Raw genomic sequence first — 19,696 nt, forward strand, 5'->3', positions numbered from 1 at the left:
TAATGCGATAAAAGCACAGGGTACACGTACTCCGTACACCACTCGTGGATTTGCGTTCTATAGTAGTGCGATAAAAGCACAGGGTACACGTACTCCGTACACCACTCGTGGATTTGCGTTCTATAGTAGAGCAAAAATGACCTTAATGTGAGAAAAAGCGACAGACCGGTGACCGATGTGACAGCTGCGCCACGCACCCCACCACGCTGCAATGGGCGAATTCACACCGTCGCAATTGCGTGAAAGGTACATATCCCCAGTACACTACAAGTCTGTCGGTGTGTGGCTGTGAGATAGACGTTACATGCAAAAGTACAAAACTCGCTATCTGTGGTGCGGCGTAAGTTGCGCTAGGTGTCTCGCACTCCATAGCGCAAAAACGCCAGGTGTATGAGACACATCTGTATATTAGAGATTTTACAGATATTTTACATGCAATAATATTATGACAGAACATTGGGGAACATTTAAGATGTTGATGATATCTGGAGGTATAGCGTTCTCTGTAGGAGCAGTGGTGTAATCCACGGCACTGTCACAGGTGCTAGGATATCGTGTACACACAACACTCTGGTGATTGGGAATGCTAGTATAACACATGTACTGGGTCTAACACCAAGTACCAGTTTTTTCAGAGGTCATCGTCCTTACTGGCATTTTTACTAGCCTGTAGTTATGGTCACTATAAAATGCGCAATGACAGCAAGGATCAAGCAAAGCCTTTCCGGTTTCACAGGTCCCCATTACCAGGTATATGGTAACATCATCTCAAAGGCAAAACTGCTTCTTAAATAGGGGTCCAATGCACACACCACATCATTTACACCTCCACATACCTGTCCCCCATCATTTCCACCTCCACATACCTGTACTGTATCATTTACACCTCAACATACCTGTCCTACATCATTTACACCTCAACATACCTGTCCCCCATCATTTACACCTCTACATACCTGTCCTACATCATTTACACCTCCCCATACCTGTCCCACATCATTTACACCTCTACATACCTGTCCTACATCATTTACACCTCCACATACCTGTCACCCACCATTTACACCTCCACATACCTGTCCCCACATCATTTACACCTCCCCATATATCTGTCCCCCATTATTTACACCTCCCTATACCTGTCCCCACATCATTTACACCTCCCCATACCTGTGCCACATCATTTACACCTCCCCATACCTGTCCCCTATAATTTACACCTCTACATAACTCTCCCACGTCATTTACACCTCCCCATACCTGTCCCCCATCATTTACGCCTCCCCATACCTGTCCCCACATCATTTACACCTCCCCATACCTGTCCCCACATCATTTACACCTCCCCATACCTGTCCCCCATCATTTACACCTCCACATACCTGTCCCGCATCATTTACACCTCCACATACCTGTCCCCCATCATTTACACCTCTACATACCTGTCCCCCATCATTTACATCTCCACATACCTGTCCTACATCATTTACACCTTCACATACCTGTCCCCCATCATTTACACCTCCACATACCTGTCCTACATCATTTACACCTCCACATACCCGTCCCCCATCATTTACACCTCTACATACCTGTCCTACATCATTTACACCTTCACATACCTGTCTTACATCATTTACACCTCTACATACCTGTCCCCACATCATTTACACCTCTACATACCTGTCCTACATCATTTACACCTCCACATACCTGTCCCGCATCCTTTACACCTCCACATACCTGTCCCGCATCATTTACACCTCCACATAACTGTCCCCCATCATTTACACCTCTACATACCTGTCCCCCATCATTTACATCTCCACATACCTGTCCTACATCATTTACACCTCCACATACCCGTCCCCCATCATTTACACCTCTACATACCTGTCCTACATCATTTACACCTTCACATACCTGTCTTACATCATTTACACCTCCACATACCTGTCCCCCATCATTTACACCTCACATACCTGTCCCCCATCATTTACACCTCCACATACCTGTCCCCACATCATTTACACCTCTACATACCTGTCCTATATCATTTACACCTCCACATACCCGTCCCCCATCATTTACACCTCCACATACCTGTCCTACATCATTTACACCTTCACATACCTGTCCCACATCATTTACACCTCCACATACCCGTCCCACATGATTTGCACCCCCACATATGAATGGCGCAAAGCCCAGTTGACCTGTCAATCACCGCTGGCCCATGCAGCAAGTGTACACGAGGTTGTCTAACCGCCCGTACACACAGCGCGATGAGCAGATATATCTGCTGTGCAACACAGCTGACGATATATATCTGCTGTGCAACACAACGTTGTTCACAGACATATCGTCTGTACACAATGGCCGACGCACACACGATATATTGCCAATATTTCTGCTAGTGTGTACCCAGCATTACTGCCATTGTACTCGCACATACTGTGTTTGAACAATGCCAGGAACTGATTTTATCTTTCACAATTTTATCTCTCTCCAAGTTTCCCTTTATCTCTCACCCAGGCTTAGTACATCTCCCCCTAAATGCTTTGTCCATCGCAGGCAGAACCATACATCCCGATCAATGGAACCACATTATGCTCAGGAAATCTCCCAGTGATCTCAGGCCCCCGTTCTCATTATGAAGCAGTTAGTCCTGATTGCGGGCATCTCCTGGCACTGTCGGGGGCTGGAGGGTACCTGCTGTGTCAGCGATATGGCTTATCAGTCAGCCAGGAGGAAACCCCTGTTATTCTCTGTGATTTGCATTCAGGGCCTGATTCAGAGCCGGACGCTATTTGCGCTCGCTCGTTCAGAAAAAGGGGCCGGATATTTAAATTGAGCGCTCTTTGCGGTCTGTTGACGCCTCTATGTCTGAGCGAGCGAACGAAACATGCGCTCGCTATTTTGTAAAGACGCCCCCTGGCCGCTCGCATCCTACGTCATCTCCGCTATTTATTAGATTAATCGAGTACATCGAAAGGCGTCTGAACTGCTCGCAGTGCTTGTGGTAGGATTTTGCTACCGCAATCATGCGAACAGTTCAGGCTAAGAGACAACCAAGGGACGTGGCCGATGACGCTGCTTTGTTAATTATTCACACCCTTAAAACGCCCGTTTTGACCGTTTGGCACGCCTGCGTTCAGATCACCACTCCCCGTTTTCAAGCACCTTCCCCTGTTACCACCCACAAACGCCTCATCCTGTCACTCAAATTAGCAGCCCCTCGCCATTTTGCGAGTGCTCGATTTTCGACCGCACTGACTGGTTGGCGCATGCGCATTATGACCCATACGCATGCGCAGTTGTGCGAACATTGCTCGGAGCGAACGAGCGGCCGCTTATGAGCGGCTCTGAATCAGGCCCTCAGTTCACTTACAGAGAGACACATTTTAACGAGTTGTCTGGCATGTTATAGTGATCTGCATTGTCTACCAAATCATTAGCGGCTCATTGCACACAAAACTGATCATTCTACGGGGGTATGTTAATTCTGCGTGATGTTCTGCTGCGCACATTACCGCTTATACGGTAAAGAATTTCTGCTGATTTTCTTGTGCACGCTGCCATAACTCTGTTAAGGTCTATCCCACATCACAGGTCACTTTGTGCAAGAATAAAATGCAAATGCTCTTTTGTAACATATCAAACCTACGTTTGTGCGGATACTCCCATCTCTGACAGCATTTGCGAAGGTCTGCACAGTCCAATGGTGCTGTATAGTGCTAAGCAGGGGCGTATCTATAATGGGTGCAGGGTGTGCGGGGAACACGGGCCCCTGGGTCCAGGGGGGCCCCGCACCGCACACCCTGCACCCATAATCTTACTTACCTCTCCGGAGTCCCACGTCGGCGCAGGTGTCCGGCGCTGTAAAACCACTGGAAAATGGCCACGGCGGCCATTTTCCCGTCGTTTGCGCATGCGCAGTACAGGGAAATTGGCCGCCGCGACCATTTTCCCGTGACCTGTGCATACACTATAGACACTGGGCACACTCTAGTGCCCAGAGTCTATAGCTCCGGTGCTGGCCGCGCACAGCGCAATGCAGTGCCAGCCGCCAGGCGGAGAGGAGGGGGCCCATGTCGTAGACTGCACACTGGCCCCCTCCTCTTTAGAAATGCCCCTGGTGCTAAGTGATCTATTCATGATCAAAATGAAAACAGAATTGTTACTTTTCACAATATATTGCATCGGTTTGATGCGCTGTGTGGCTTTGTTAAGTAGCAATTCATGTATACTTACCTTTCTGGCGATGCGATCTGGTATTTAGGACTCCGGCGGTCCTGTCTTCCGCTGCGGTCCAGGTAGAGTAGCGCGGAGGCGAAGGCAGGTCCTTCCTGTGGCGTGCGCCGGCGGATGAGCTCAGGGGAGGCTGCTGGGATATCAAGGGGCGGAGCCAGAACGGGTTCTGGGCATAAGACAGGGAAGTGCACCATGCCCGTTTCATCATGGTGTTCAGACTACGCCATCCTGAGGGGAGCCTGGAAAGCTGAGCTTTCTGTCCTTTAATGAATCGCACTCGCTACACTAAAGTATGGCGATGCCATTCAGCCGCTGCGGGTGGTTGTGTCGCTGGGGAAGTAACACACTCTGTGAATAGCACCCAGCCGAGAAAAGCCCTGTTTACCGCAAAACAGGGCTTTTCTCCGCTCCATGAATAGACCCCCGGATCACATGCGTCACTAGTGTTTGCGTTCAAATTAGAAGTGTAGACGCGAGGAGAATATTAATAATTTTGCAGGACGATATTATGTAAATAAGCTGTCTGAGGAGGCCGTACCCGATGCGTAGCCTCTTCCCATCGCAAAAGGGCTTGAATTCTCCGACCGGCCGGAGGTGCTGGAAACCCAACCTCATCGCTATAATGGGACGTATTTCCCACTTTCGGGAATAAAAAAAGCTTCAAAACAGGTGACGCGTAATAAAGACCTGACTGTTTATTGCGTCCACAATGCACATTGTTACAGAAGACGTACGGGGACTAATTGTATACTGAAATTAAACTATCCTCACACAAAGGGCCTGATCCTGCTGTGGACGCAAATGCCATCGCAGCGGCGAACTCTCACGGATCTGCCAATCATGTGTAAACATGCTAATGAGGTTCTATACTTGAGCCTAACAATTCCTCAGGAAACAACAATTTCTGGGGCTTTTTTTTAGCTGTTGTCATTTTTCCTAAAACTTCTGTTTGTTTGAGGGGCTGGTAAAGACATTTCAGCGACAGGACTGAATCCCCCCCCAATATGGCTGCCATTGTTCTGTTTTGTGCGTCTCCTCCTTTTGGCTTTCAGACGTTAAGAGGCGATTGATGGATGATGGGCGCTCTCGGGGCCTGGTGGCGAGGCCTGTGTGACGGATGCGCAAACACATATCAATAACAGGCTAAGTGGTTGCCGTGGAAACACAGGAGGAAGCTTTGGGCTGATGGTGGAGATTTCTCCATGTGCGACCAGTTGCCAGGCTGCTGGTATGAGCAGGATGCCCGTCATGTGCTACCCTCGCATTGATTAAAAACCAGCAGACGCTTATCTGGGAGATAATAATATTTTGCCATGAATCATTTGTGATATGTGCAGCCAGCGAGCTGAGCCCACCCTCCTCCTCCTCCTCCTCCTGCTCCTGCTCCTGCTCCATGCTTGTCATGTACAAATATTAATTATTGAGACAGTCGGAATTGCTGTAACCCATTTACACAGAAGATTTAAAAAAAACCAAAAAACTGTTAGGACAGGATTATTAATGCTACCTGGGCAGTATAGTAATAACCAGGCATTTTCGGCAGAATGGATATGTATTTTCCTCTAGGAAAAATGGTCCCTGATTGTGTGTTTCAAATAGGAAATGATGGAACAAATAGACATATACTCAATGTATTTCCCCTTTCCTCTATTACTATTGTGCTGCGAGGTTGCTATTACTGGGCTGCTACGCCGACTTTTCCTTATTTGCACCTATCGAGACACTCACCGGCAGCGGAGCGAGGGCCTGATTCAGACCCGGACGCTATTTGCGGCCGCTCGCTCTCAAAAAGGGGCCGGTTATTTAAATTGAGTGCTCGCTCTTTGCGGTGTGAGGACGCCTCTATGTCTGTGCGAGCGTCCGCTAAATGCGCTGGCTATTTTTTCAAGACGCCCCTTTGCCGTTCGCAAATCACGTCATCTCCTGTTTTTATTAGATTAATCGGGAACATCGAACGGCATCTGAACTGCTCGCAGCGCTTGAAGTAGGAATTACTTCCCGTAATCAGTGCGAGCAGTTCAGGCTAAAAGACAACCAAGTGACGTGATCGAGGACGCTCCTCTGCTAATTATGCACTCCCATTAAACGTCGTTTTGACCGTTGGGCACGCCTGCGTTCGCACAACCACTCCCCCGTTTTCAAGCACCTTCCCCTGTTACCACCCACAAACAGCACATTCTGTCACTCAAAATAGCAGCCCCTCTGTGTTTTACGACCGTAATGACTGGTTTGCGCACGCGCATTGCGAACCATACGCATGCGCAGTTGTGCGACCATCGCTCAGAGCGAGCGTGCGGATGCTTACGAGCGGGTCTGAATTAGGCCCTGAGGCCACCGATGTGCACGTAAAGAAGCTCCTTGGGATATTGCACCTTCCTAAGTCAGAGGCAGAATGTCCGGGGGGGGGGGGCGCAGCATCGGATCAGAGGAGCCGGCAGTGTGCGTCTCATTACTTAATACGCCTCCTGAGGCTTTTGCATATTATAGCACAGTCGCTACAGCGTACGTCTCCGAGTCACACACTGCGATGGTAAAAAGTGCTTAGTGGACTGTATGATTCAGCCATACAGCAATTTTGTCAGAGGGTTGTTTGAGTATAGGAAGAACACATTTCAGTTTTGTGTGAACTGTGCAGAGAGGAGGTAGAATGGCTTAGGGAGATTTGTTGTGTGTTTCTGGAGTTTGATAAGGCTGTCTGAAGAGGTGAGTTTTCATGGACGGCTTGTAGGTTTGGAGGCTAGAGGAAAGTCTTGTTGTGTGAGGAATGGCATTCTGTCCCCCCTGAGCTCACCTTCCTGTAACCAGGAATGAGAGCAGGTAATCGGGTAAACTATAGTAGAGGTGTAGTAATTGGTTAAAGTAGTAGAATATAGAGGTTGGTAATAGGGTAGAATAGAATAGAGTGGCAGTTGGTTAGAACAGAATAAAGGAGTGGCAATGGGGTAGAATAAAATAGAGGCATGGCAATGGGGTAAAATAGAATAGAAGGGTGGCAATGGGGGAGAATAGAATAGAGAAGTGGCAATGGGGTAGAATAGCATAGAGGAGTGGCAGTTGGGTAGAACAGAGGACCTCATTCAGAGTCGGTCGTTGCGGCCGCACGGTCGTAAGGGAAAAGGGGCCGGATATGCAAATGATGCACTCGCAAGTTGCGTCCTTAAGATCGGATCGTTAGTTGGCCGACCAAGGGGAGGATGCGGCTGTAAGACAAAAAATACGCCCCCTTCTCGTACGCATTACACGTCATCTCCGGCCATATAAGGATTAATCGAGACCATCGGAACTGATCGTAGAGCTTAAGGTTGACCATACCCTCTCTTAAGCACTACGATCAGGTCAGTGTACAAACCACCCATGTCACGTGTGCCATGACACTACTTTGTTAATTATGCACTCCCATAAAACGCCGTTCGCATAATTAGGCACGCCTGCGTTCGGATCTCCACTCCCCCGTTTTCAAGCACCTTCCCCTGTTACCACCCACAACCGCCTCATTCTGTCACTCAAACTACCGACCTGGCTGTGTTCAAGGAGAGAGAAATTTCTGATCGTAGCAGCTAGTTTGCGCACACGCATTGCGAACTTTACGCATGTGCAGCTTAGCGAACATCGGTGGCGTGCGGCCGCAACGACCGACTCTGAATGAGGTCCTGAATATCGGAATGGCAATGGGGTAGAATAGAATAGAGGAGTGGCAATGGGGTAGAATAGAATATATGAGTGGCAGTTGGGTAGAACAGAATATCAGAGTGGCAATGGTTGGGTAGAATATAATAGAGGAGTGTCAATGGAGTAGAATAGAATAGGGAGTGACAATGGGGTAGAATGGAATAGAAGAGTGGCAGTTGGATAGAACAGAATAGAGGAGATTTCAATGGGGTAGAATAAAATCGAGGAGTGGCAATCAGGTAGAATAGAATAGAAAAGTGGCAATGGAGTAGCATAGAATATAGGAGTGGCAATGGGATAGAATAAAATAGAGGAGTGGCAATGTGGTTGAATAGAGGAGTGGCAATGGGGTGAATAGAGGAGTGGCAATGGGGTAGAATAGAATAGAGGAGTGGCAGTTGGGTAGAATAGAGGAGTGGTAGATGAGTAGAATAGAATAGAGGGGTGGCAGTTGAGAAGAATAGAATAGAAGGGTGGCAGCTGAGAAGAATAGAATAGAGGGTGGCAGTTGAGTAGAATATAATAGAGGAGTGGCAGTTGAGCAGAATATAATAGAGGATTGGCAATGTAGTAGAATAGAATAGAGGATTGGCAATGTAGTAGAATAGAATAGAGGAGTGTCAATGGAGCAGAATATAATAGAGGATTGGCAATGGAGTAGAATATAATAGAGGATTGGCAATGGAGTAGAATATAATAGAGGATTGGCAATGGAGTAGAATAGAATAGAGGATTGGCAATGGAGTAAAATAGAATAGAGGATCGGCAATGGGGTAGAATAGAGGAGTGGCAATGGGGTAGAATAGAATAGAGGTGTAGCAGTTGAGTAGAATAGAATTGAAGAGTGGCAGTTGAATAGAATTGAAGAGTGGCAGTTGAGTAGAATAGAAAGAGTGGCAGTTGAGTAGAATAGAAAGAGGTGGATAATCAGATAGTTTAGTCTAGGGAGGTGACATTGCTGCCAGGTGTTATGTTATCGTCCCTCTGGCCAGGCAAGTAACCTCTGGTCTCCCCTCTGCAGGTCGATGCTCTCCGGATTTTTGTGATGTCCGATTCTGATGACTTGGAGTTCCCCCTCCTCTTTGTGGTGCGTCAGCAGAAAGGGGTCCTTTCATGGCAGGTTCCTCTCGTCTTCAGGGGCTAGTAAGTAATGTGTTAGCTGTGCCATCTGCAGGTCTCACCTCAGTACAGCAGAGTACCCCCATATCTCTATATCCACACTCAGTTACTACTGAATGGAAAGAATGAAGCTGATGTGTTCCCCCCCCCCAATAAAATAAAAAATTTTTCACTGATTGCTCTGATTACAATGATTGTGCTGATTGCACTGATTGTGCTGATTACAATGATTGCACTGATTACGATGATTGTGCTGATGCCAGTGATTGGGCTGATGGCAGTGATTGCACTGATGGCAGTGATTCCGCTGACTGCACTGATTGTGCTGATTGCACTGATTGTGCTGATGGCAGTGATTGCACTGATGGCAGTGATTGTGCTGATGGCAGTGATTGCACTGATGGCAGTGATTCCGCTGACTGTGCTGATTGCACTGATTACAATGATTCCGCTGACTGCACTGATTGTGCTGATTGCACTGATGGCAGTGATTGTGCTGATGGCAGTGATTGCACTGATGGCAGTGATTCCGCTGACTGCACTGTTTGTGCTGATTGCACTGATTACAATGATTCCGCTGACTGCACTGATTGTGCTGATTGCACTGCTTACAATGATTGTGCTGATTGCAATGATTACAATGATTGTGCTGATGGCAGTGATTGCGCTGATTGCACTGATTGTGCTGATGGCAGTGATTCCGCTGACTGCACTGATTGCACTGATTACAATGATTGTGCTGATTGCACTGATTACACTGAGTACAATGATTGTGCTGATTGCACTGATTACAATGATTGTGCTGATTACAATGATTGTGCTGATGGCAATGATTCCGCTGACTGCACTGATTGTGCTGATTGCACTGATTACAATGATTGTGCTGATGGCAGTGATTGCGCTGATTGCACTGATTGTGCTGATGGCAGTGATTACACTGAGTACAATGATTGTGCTGATTGCACTGATTACAATGATTGTGCTGATTACAATGATTGTGCTGATGGCATTGATTGCACTGATGGCAGTGATTGTGCTGATTGCACTGATTGTGCTGATTGCACTGATTGCACTGATTACAATGATTGTGCTGATTGCACTGATTACAATGATTGTGCTGATTACAATGATTGTGCTGATGGCAGTGATTGCACTGATGGCAGTGATTGTGCTGATTGCACTGATGACAGTGATTGTGCTGATTGCACTGATGGCAGTGATTGTGCTGATGGCAGTGATTGCGCTGATTGCACTGATTGTGCTGATTGCACTGATTACACTGATTGCATTGCCTTTGGACAGTGATGTAGCATACAGTGCTTGATGAACGCATTGGCTTGTGTGTTGGCCATTGCTGTGATCCGACAGATGCATCTTATGCTGATGCTGCATCCTATTTCATTAATACTGAGACGCCCACCTCCCACCTGCAGCGTGCCGAGTCTCTAGACGAACCATCGAAGCTTGCACCAGCGCTAAATCAGGTGCAGTTGCTCCGTCTGACCATGGCCCTCTATGTGAGTGGCTTCTTAACAGCGCCATGCCCGCATCTGGTGGAGAGAGATAAAGACCAACCAATCACCTTCTAACTATCATTTTTCAAGCACAGCCTGTAACTTGACAGGAGCTGATTGGTTGGTAATTTATCTCTCCACTTTATCTCTCTTTAAGGTTTGATACATTTCCCCCAGAGTCTGATTGTGTGAGACGGCTCCTTCTCTGTACGTGTAATACAGACTTTCCATTCCCTCAGACCTTAGATTATCCTGAGTGTCGGTAATCCCGTTCTGAATGCGCTTCTAGCGATATACGGGGTGTCGCAGTGGGCCGGCTTCAATCACTATTTAGTTGTGGAGTTACCGATGTGCTCCCAACTATACTGTGACCCCACAGAGGTCCCTGATTCTCAGTCACACTTAGTGCGTCACAATTCCCGTACACCTAGCGCAGTCACAAGTGCTATGCGACTACGTGTCTGTATTGAGTGTAGTACGCCTTTATGCGATCGCACCTCCCTCAGCCCTTACGGCCGCAAGACCATCCATCATCACTATAACGGCATTTAAACCTACCCCCATGCTAGGCGCAGAAGGTGCGTCTGAAAGGGGCATGCACTCTGCATACGCATGACTCAACGCAACGCTGAATAGGACGCAACGCTGGCTACACGCCCATAATGCGCACATTGGATGTTTCCCTAACATGAGACCCTTCCCTTGCTGCCCGGTTGCCCCCCCCCAGTGACAACCATTCAGTTGTGAGACGATGCTTCAGTTCTATAGTGCATATTGTTGTCACAGTGTGTTTCTGTATGACCAATCACGCTTTACTTCCCCAGCTACCAAAGAACGTACTCGTACCAGGACGTGAGCCGTACTCTGTGCCCCACGGACCCCGAGGGCCAGACCCAGCCCACCGAGCAGCTTATGTACATAGATATTGCCTCCATGGCGCCCACTAGTGTGCAGTACGAGCTTATAGTCACCCGGCTCCTGAACTTCGAGCTGCAGTAAGTTCTGACGTCTCATTATTACGTGTGTCTGGGGCGTGCGGAAGCTGCAATCCGTGTTATGTAGGGGAAGTATTCTGCTCTTCCATAATTTTGATGAACAAATGGGAAAATTTTTAAGTAATTTGCAGGAACTATTTGGTGCTGATACAGGTCAACATCCAAGGACTACAATACCCAGCACTGTACTCTTAATAAACTTGGTCAGTATTAAAAATAGGGACATTTCCAGGGACAAAAGTTGTCAGGGACAAACAGTTTAAACCTGGGACTGTCTGTGGAAAGTAGGGACAATGGGAAGCTAGATTGCCGCTTAGTAGAGTTACGGCTTACATGACAGTGTGTATATTTCTTACCGTAACCACACCGGGAAACACATTACATTTCTAACAATGCGTTAGCCGGAGGCGGAGGGCAGAACAGTGGAAACACTGACATTATAATGCCCGGAGCTGTAAGCTGGGATTACACAAACGTACAGATCAAGGTGTGTGTGTGACATAAGAGGTATTATAGGAGCAATTGGTGCCATTAAATTGTCACTGGCACCTGCATACAGCAGTGACAGGCATTTTGTGGGTTAAAGTATGAATCCACAAGGAACCAGTGACATCATTGAGGTATGAGGCACAAAGTGATGTTACTGAGGTACATGGCACAAAGTAACATCACTGAGGTATGAGGCAGAAAGTGATGTCTTAGATGTATGAGGCATGGGGTTTTGGCATTGATATATGAAGCTCAGGGTGAGGTCACTGGTTGCATTCTAATCACCTATAGGAGGCTGGTACAGTATAGAGCCACACTGGTTAGTTGTCCATCTCTTGCCTGCTATACTATCTGCTCTCTATGTCCTCTACACAGGTGGTTCTCAACCTCAAGTACCTCCAACAGGCCATGTTTTGTGGATTTCTTTAGTCACACACACAGGTGAGTTACAGATGTGTCCTCACTCGTCTTTCCCGCGGCCACGTCAAACAGCCCCTCTTGTTTTTGCCGTAAAGATGCGACTACATCAGGAGCCTGCACTAATTCATTTGATATGCAACACTTGTATATCTGTGTGCGACTGAGTCTCTCGATCAGCACGCGAAGTGTTACGCTGCAACGGCCGCAGCTTTATCCCACGCCGTTCCATTCACAGGCTCAGGTGCACACATGTATAGAAGTGTCGCATCTATCTAATTAAGCAGCAAATTCGACGCATTTTCTGCAAAAAAAAAAGACGCCCGACATTAGCAGAGTTGCACGGGAGCTGGCGGTTGACTCACGCCAAGCATATCGCACTGCACGGCGTATTGAGACTAGCTGAGGAAGGATACATCTGTAATCTATTTTGCTGGATGAATAATTATCCCACTAGCTTTCACAGGCAGAAATCCTGAAAACATGACCTGTTGGGAGTACTTGAGGGCTGGAGTTGACAACCACCTACACCTTGGATTTTTGATATTGCAACTCCCCCGGCTCACAGGACAATGGGCAAAACGTACTAAACCGCAGCTTTCTAACACCACCGTTTTATCGTTCTGTGTTCTTTCTGCAGTTTAGTAAACCGCCGATATACTAAAGAGAAATACGCAGAGAAACCACCATTTCATAAACCGTCTGGCTGCACATCCTCGCCCCGGTTTATTTAATGTAAAAGATAGAAAACGCTCAGTTTATAGAGCTGTCGGCTTTCCAAGCTGCCGCAGAGTCACCGCAAAAATGAGGTGGTCGTGGCAGGTAAGCTTGCTGCATGAGCCGGCCAATCAGAGGCAGAGGAATCACCGTACACTTATAGGGAGAGATGTACTAAGCTCTGGAAAGTGATAAATTAGAAAGTGATCAACTACCAGCCAATCAGCTCCTAAGTGCCATGTTACAGGGTGTGTTTGAAAAACATGACAGGAGCTGATTGGTTTGTACTTTGGTGTCTGTTCATTAAGATCGGCGATATAGAATTGTAACTTATCACTATAGATTGCATCACTTCGGTGCAATCTATAGTTGTGATAAGTAGCAGATCATGTGCACTTACCTGCCTTGCGGAGCGGTATATCCATGATCGGCGGCCCGGTCTTCTCTTCTATTTCTCTGTCTCTTCGTTTTTTTTTCTTCTGTATGCTTCTGCGCCGTATCTCAGCGACGGCGGCAGTGGGGAGGGAGAGGGGGGTGATAGATAGGGGCAGAGCGCATGCACAGTATGGAAGAGGTGACCTGGCGTACAATAGCAGTGGCAGGGGTAGGAACAGGGGGGGGCACTGGATCAGCGGGGGCAGCCAGCAGTAAGCAGGAGATGACCCGGCGTATGCATATGCCCTGAGCTCCTCTGATTGGCTGCAGGCACATAAGGGGGCGGAGAGAACAGGGAGAAGGCAGGAAGACCGCTGCTCTTCTCCCCTAACAGCGCAGCTAATGCCATCCTGAGATGGCGAATGCATTGCTAGCAGAGGAACGGAGAGCTGAGCTGAGCTTTCCATTCCTTTATGAATTGCACTCATCATACATATAGGAGCAGGAGGTAATAAGCTTATCCAGCACTATCCTCCTCTATCAATAGCGCAAAGCTGTTTTCAGCTAAACCGGACACGTCACGGCTTCATGAATAGGCCCCTTTATCACTCTCCACTTTGGGCCGTATTCAATCAGGTGCGAAAAAAGTCGCTTTTGACTAATGTTTTCGCATTGGCGAAGTTAACGCTGCATTCGCCAGTTTTGATGCGGTGCTTTTGCGTACTTTCTCAGTGCGCGTTTCCGCTTTTCTCCCTGTCCAATTTCAAGACCCGCGAAAACACATATGTGCGCTAATTGCCCGTGGTGAAAGCAGTGAAAAGGACAGCATATGTTTAGGAAATCAGTCTGTACCCCATAAAAAGCCGAACTGACCCTGGAAAGCAATACAGAAGGGTATTAATATCCCTAATAAAAGTATTTGGGGATCTTAAATTGAGTGAAATGCCTGTTATATGCGTATTTACATACGTGTGGAAAAATTATATCAAGCAATTTCTTTTGGAAAAATAATTGCTGTAGTTAATTTGGGGGTATAATAAAATGGGTGCTGGTATAATTTTGTCTATAAAGATTTTCCATACAGCCCCCCAAATACCTGCCCCATCCATAAAGCCCCCAAATTACCTGACCCATCCATACAGTCCCCCAAATACCTGCCCCATCCATACAGCCCCCCAAATACCTGCCCCATCCATACAGCTCCCTCAAATACCTGACCCATCCATACAGTCCCCCAAATACCTGCCCCATCCATACAGCCCCCAAATTACCTGACCCATCCATACAGTCCCCCAAATACCTGCCCCATCCATACAGCCCCCCAAATACCTGCCCCATCCATACAGCTCCCTCAAATACCTGCCCCATCTATACAGCCCCCCAAATACCTGCCCCATCCATACAGCCCCCCCAAATACCTGACCCATCCATACAGTCCCCCAAATACCTGACCCATCCATACAGCCCCCATAATACCTGCCCCATCCATACAGCCCCCTAATACCTGTCCCATCCATACAGCCCCCCAAATACCTGCCCCATCTATACAGCCCCCCAAATACCTGCCCCATCCATACAGCCCCCCAAATACCTGACCCATCCATACAGTCCCCCAAATACCTGACCCATCCATACAGTCCCCTAATACCTGCCCCATCATACAGCCCCCCAAATACCTGCCCCATCCATACAGCCCCCCAAATACCTGCCCCATCCATAAAGCCCCCCAAATACCTGACCCATCCATACAGTCCCCCAAATACCTGACCCATCCATACAGCCCCCTAATACCTGCCCCATCCATACAGTCCCCCAAAGTACCTGACCCATCCATACAGCTCCCCCAAAGTACCTGACCCATCCATACAGTCCCCCAAATGCCTGCCCCATCCATACAGCTCCCCCAAAGTACCTGCCCCATCCATACAGTCCCCTAATACCTGCCCCATCCATACAGCCCCCCAAAGTACCTGACCCATCCATACAGCTCCCCCAAAGTACCTGCCCCATCCATACAGTCCCCTAATACCTGCCCCATCCATACAGCTCCCCAAATACCTGCCCCATCCATACAGCCCAACAAATACCTGCCCCATCCATACAGCCTCCCCAGAAGTACCTGACCCAGTACTTTATACCCATTTTCCAACACTTTTTACATTTTCACCCCAAAAGTGACATGTCATTATTAGGAGGAATTAAGCTGGGGGGTGTCCAAAGGGTTCTAAACCGACCCCACATTTTTAGCCAAAAATAGAGATTTGCACATTTGATCACCGGCTCTGAGATGGTGAAATCTTTTCGGCAGTTTCTGCCTACGGAGTTATCGCACACGGGAACACTCCGGCAATTGGATAGCGCGATACACACGTATGCACAAAAAGTTCACACCTGCAAACGCTTTTCGCCAAACGCTACTTTTCGCACCTAATTGAATACGCCCCTTTTTCACTTTCCATGGTTTGGTACATCTGCCGCGTAATGAGGGCAATTATGTATGGAATAAGAGGGCAGATAACATTAACAATTCCATTACGGGGGCAATATTATATATGTTAGGGGGCAAAATGAATGGTTAATTTTAGGAACAGTGGCCCTGATTCAGAGCCGGACGCTCTGACAGAGCGCTTGCTCTGAATCAGGGCCGGTCTTTTTTTTTTTTTAGAACGGCCTCCTGGCCGCTCGCATAGCTGTGGGTGACCACCCACAGCTATAGCGAGCGGCCAGGAAGATGGTCGCGATGGTCAAGACCATCGCGACCATCGGGCATGCAACGAGACCCTTGTGGTAGGGTCTCGTTGCCGCTAGCCCCGAGAGCTTTCGGCTCAAGCAGAGCCGAAAGCTCTCCCACTGACATCACTTGTTATGTCAGTGGGGCCGGCCCCAGACGGTAGGCGTTCTCATGTGAACGCCTCCGTCTGGGCAGCCACCCCCCCGGCCCGCCCACCAAAGGGGGCGTGCTGTCACTCAACATCGACAGCATGCCCCCTTTGGTACGAGACCCGGAGCGATGGATTCCCCATCGCTATCTGGGTCTCGCGCATGCGCACGACGGAGCCGGCTCTGTCGTGCGCATGCACTCTGGGCCACCATTGACACGGTTGCGAGCGCTCAGCGCTTGCGACCGGGCCTGAATCAGGCCCAGAGCTTTAATATATATACATTGTATTAGAGACGATATTACTCATTAATTGTTGTAAAACATAATTATTATTTTTTTTTTTTGGGGGGGGGGGGTTTGTGACGGGTACCATTTATTATTTTATGATGTGGGTGGGCCCTATTCATACAGCCATAAAATTATACAAGATGCCTCCGTCATAGAATATTTTTTTTTTACATGGATTAATTAATATTGTCCCTTTAAGATAATTAATGATATCACTCTCTTCATAAATGAACCATTATTTTTCCCCCTAATACATTAATAAAATAGTGTTTCCCACATAAGAGAATTACTAATGTTATTTTACCCCTTGTCTAATACGTAATGATGACTCCTCTCCTCTCCTCTCTGATTGGTCAGATATATAAATATGGTGATTTTGAGGCGTTTTTTTTTTTTTCAGGTGTTTTGACCACCAAGGGGATTGGGGGTCAAAACCGCTGGCAATATGCAAAACCATGACTTACATCATTTTTACTTTCTCGGTCATGTGTCCAAGGGGGAGATGTATCAAGACTTGGGAGAGAGATACAGTGGAGAAGTTGCCCAGAGTAAACCAATCAGCTCCTACCTGTCATTTATCTAGCACAGTCTATGAAATGAGAGTTTGAAGCTGATTGGTTGCTTTTGGTGAGTGCTCCATGTTATCTCCAGGGCTTGATACATCCCGCTCCAGGTCATTTCCAGTCTCAGCCACGTGAGCAGTTTCTGGCGCTGTATTCTGACAGGAATTAGATCATTTCTGGTCTGGGGGCTCATCCACACGAGCAGTTCTCTAGCGGTTTCCTGCCAGTGAATGATTGCGGCACAGATGGTATGTATCTCCGCGCTGTGCTGTTTCCCTGGCAGATTCCTTGGCCTACGAGCCCTCAGGGACACATTAGTAATGTTGTATATGTACTATTGGGTGTATATTATGAATGGTGGCTTCCCAGTGATGCTGTGCTGATAATTCCCATCTCGTTCACTCCAGGACCCATGTTCCCTTCAATTTCAGCGCCTCGCCATCCCAGCCTCAGGTACGACCTCACCGCCCTCTGTTATCAGCTTGTGTTGTTTGTTTTCTGGGAGGATAAAACGTCGGCCTGTGGGTGATGGGTGTGTTGTCCTCACAAGCCGACCTGCGGTGTAACCATCTAAACAGAATATTCCTATGTACAGAGCAAATAATAATAATAATGGCCGATCTCTCCCCCATTCTACCGTAATTCTCTCCCTCCAGTATTTCCTGTACTCGTTCCCAGAAGGGGTGGATTCGGTGATCATCAAGGGGAGCTCGGTAAACGCCTATCCGTGTGCCGTGGTGTCGGTCCAGGATATCACGGTGAGTCACTGACATTGGCAGGTGGCGGCCACTCCGCCATTACTGCGGCGTTTGTATTTTACAAGCTGTGCGCTGACATCATGATGTGCAGTGAGAGAAAGTGCAGCGAGAGGGCGGTCAGTAAGGGCGCCGTAGTGTCTCCATCTTGCAGAATTTAGGAAAGCTGGCGCACAGGGAACTACAGAAAAAGGTTTTGTGTCCTGCAGCAGCCAATCAGATCGCAGCTAGTAATTTTGGGTAGAGCTGTGCAAATGACCACGTTGTCCTGCTTTGCACACAGTACGTAAAATAACTGGCCAACCCTCAGCTCGCCGGCTGCTGTGGGACTACAAGTCCCAGCGAGCTGATGGCCTGCATCTGATATTGATACGGCACTCTATACATGACGGAGACAAAGCCATGTATTACAGTTCCCTCATCTTCTCTTTTGTCTAGTGTCCTGTGTACGATCTTGATCATAACGTGGAATTCAATGGAGTCTACCAGTCTATGACGAAGAAAATCGCCATCACTATACAGGTGGGTCCCGGCTGCGCTCGCCCCTCAGACATAGGAACATCCATCCCGTTATTCTGTGGATTGTGACACTGTGATCCCAGGATCTGAGGGTGCACACATGCACTGAGCTGTTACATCGCTTTATATCTTATAGGATTGTTGCTGCTTCTCCTAGTGAACACTGCACATTTATTATAGGCTACAACCATTTATAATGCAGGGAAATCATATGGTCGCATGCTGCAGCCTGGACTATACATGAAGGCATTTCTGCAGCCTGGTACAGTACAGGAGGGCTATTCTACAGCCCGGTACAGTACAGGAGGGCTATTCTGCAGCCTGGTACAGTACAGGAGGGCTATTCTAAAGCCCAGTACAGTACAGGAGGGCTATTGCCTGGTACAGTACATGATGGCTATTCTACAGCATGGTACAGTACATGAGGGCTATTCTATAGCCTGGTACAGTACATGAGGGCTATTCTACAGCCCGGTACAGTACATGTGGGCTATTCTACAGCATGGTACAGTACATGAGGGCTATTCTACAGCCTGGTACAGTACATGTGGGCTAGTCTACAGCCTGGTACAGTACAGGAGGGCTATTCTACAGCCTGGTACAGTACAGGAGGGCTATTCTACAGCCTGGTATAGTACATGTGGGCTATTCTATAGCATGCTATAGTACATGTGGCTATTCTACAGCATGGTACAGTACAGGAGGGCTATTCTACAGCATGGTACAGTACAGGAGGGCTATTCTATAGCCTGGTACAGTACATGTGGGCTATTCTACAGCATGGTACAGTACATGTGGGCTATTCTATAGCCTGGTACAGTACATGTGGCTATTCTACAGCCTGGTACAGTACAGGAGGGCTATTCTACAGCCTGATACAGTACATGAGGGCTATTCTATAGCCTGGTACAGTACATGTGGGTTATTCTACAGCATGGTACAGTACAGGAGGGCTATTCTATAGCCTGGTACAGTACAGGAGGGCTATTCTACAGCCTGGTACAGTACAGGAGGGCTATTCTACAGCCTGGTACAGTACAGGAGGGCTATTCTACAGCCTGGTACAGTACATGTGGACTATTCTGCAGCCTGGTACAGTACATGTGGGCTATTCTGCAGCCTGGTACAGTAAATGGGGGCT

At 47.9% G+C, this 19,696-nt stretch overlaps 1 protein-coding gene across 2 annotated transcripts in view; it reads left to right on the forward strand.

Annotated features, from left to right (window-relative positions):
* The window catches only part of SIDT1 (SID1 transmembrane family member 1), a 118,557-nt gene that overhangs the window by 41,323 nt on the left and 57,538 nt on the right, over positions 1-19,696 (forward strand). For both annotated transcript variants that reach the window (XM_088450773.1, XM_088450774.1), the window contains exons 3-7: positions 8,945-9,066; positions 11,381-11,551; positions 17,689-17,734; positions 17,938-18,039; positions 18,475-18,558. In XM_088450773.1, the coding sequence (XP_088306899.1) occupies positions 8,945-9,066; positions 11,381-11,551; positions 17,689-17,734; positions 17,938-18,039; positions 18,475-18,558 (525 nt within the window). The remainder of the gene's footprint in view (positions 1-8,944; positions 9,067-11,380; positions 11,552-17,688; positions 17,735-17,937; positions 18,040-18,474; positions 18,559-19,696) is intronic.

Source organism: Taudactylus pleione, unplaced genomic scaffold (assembly GCF_031769625.1).
Source record: "Taudactylus pleione unplaced genomic scaffold, aTauple2 ptg000523l, whole genome shotgun sequence".
Classification (NCBI taxonomy): domain Eukaryota; kingdom Metazoa; phylum Chordata; class Amphibia; order Anura; family Myobatrachidae; genus Taudactylus; species Taudactylus pleione.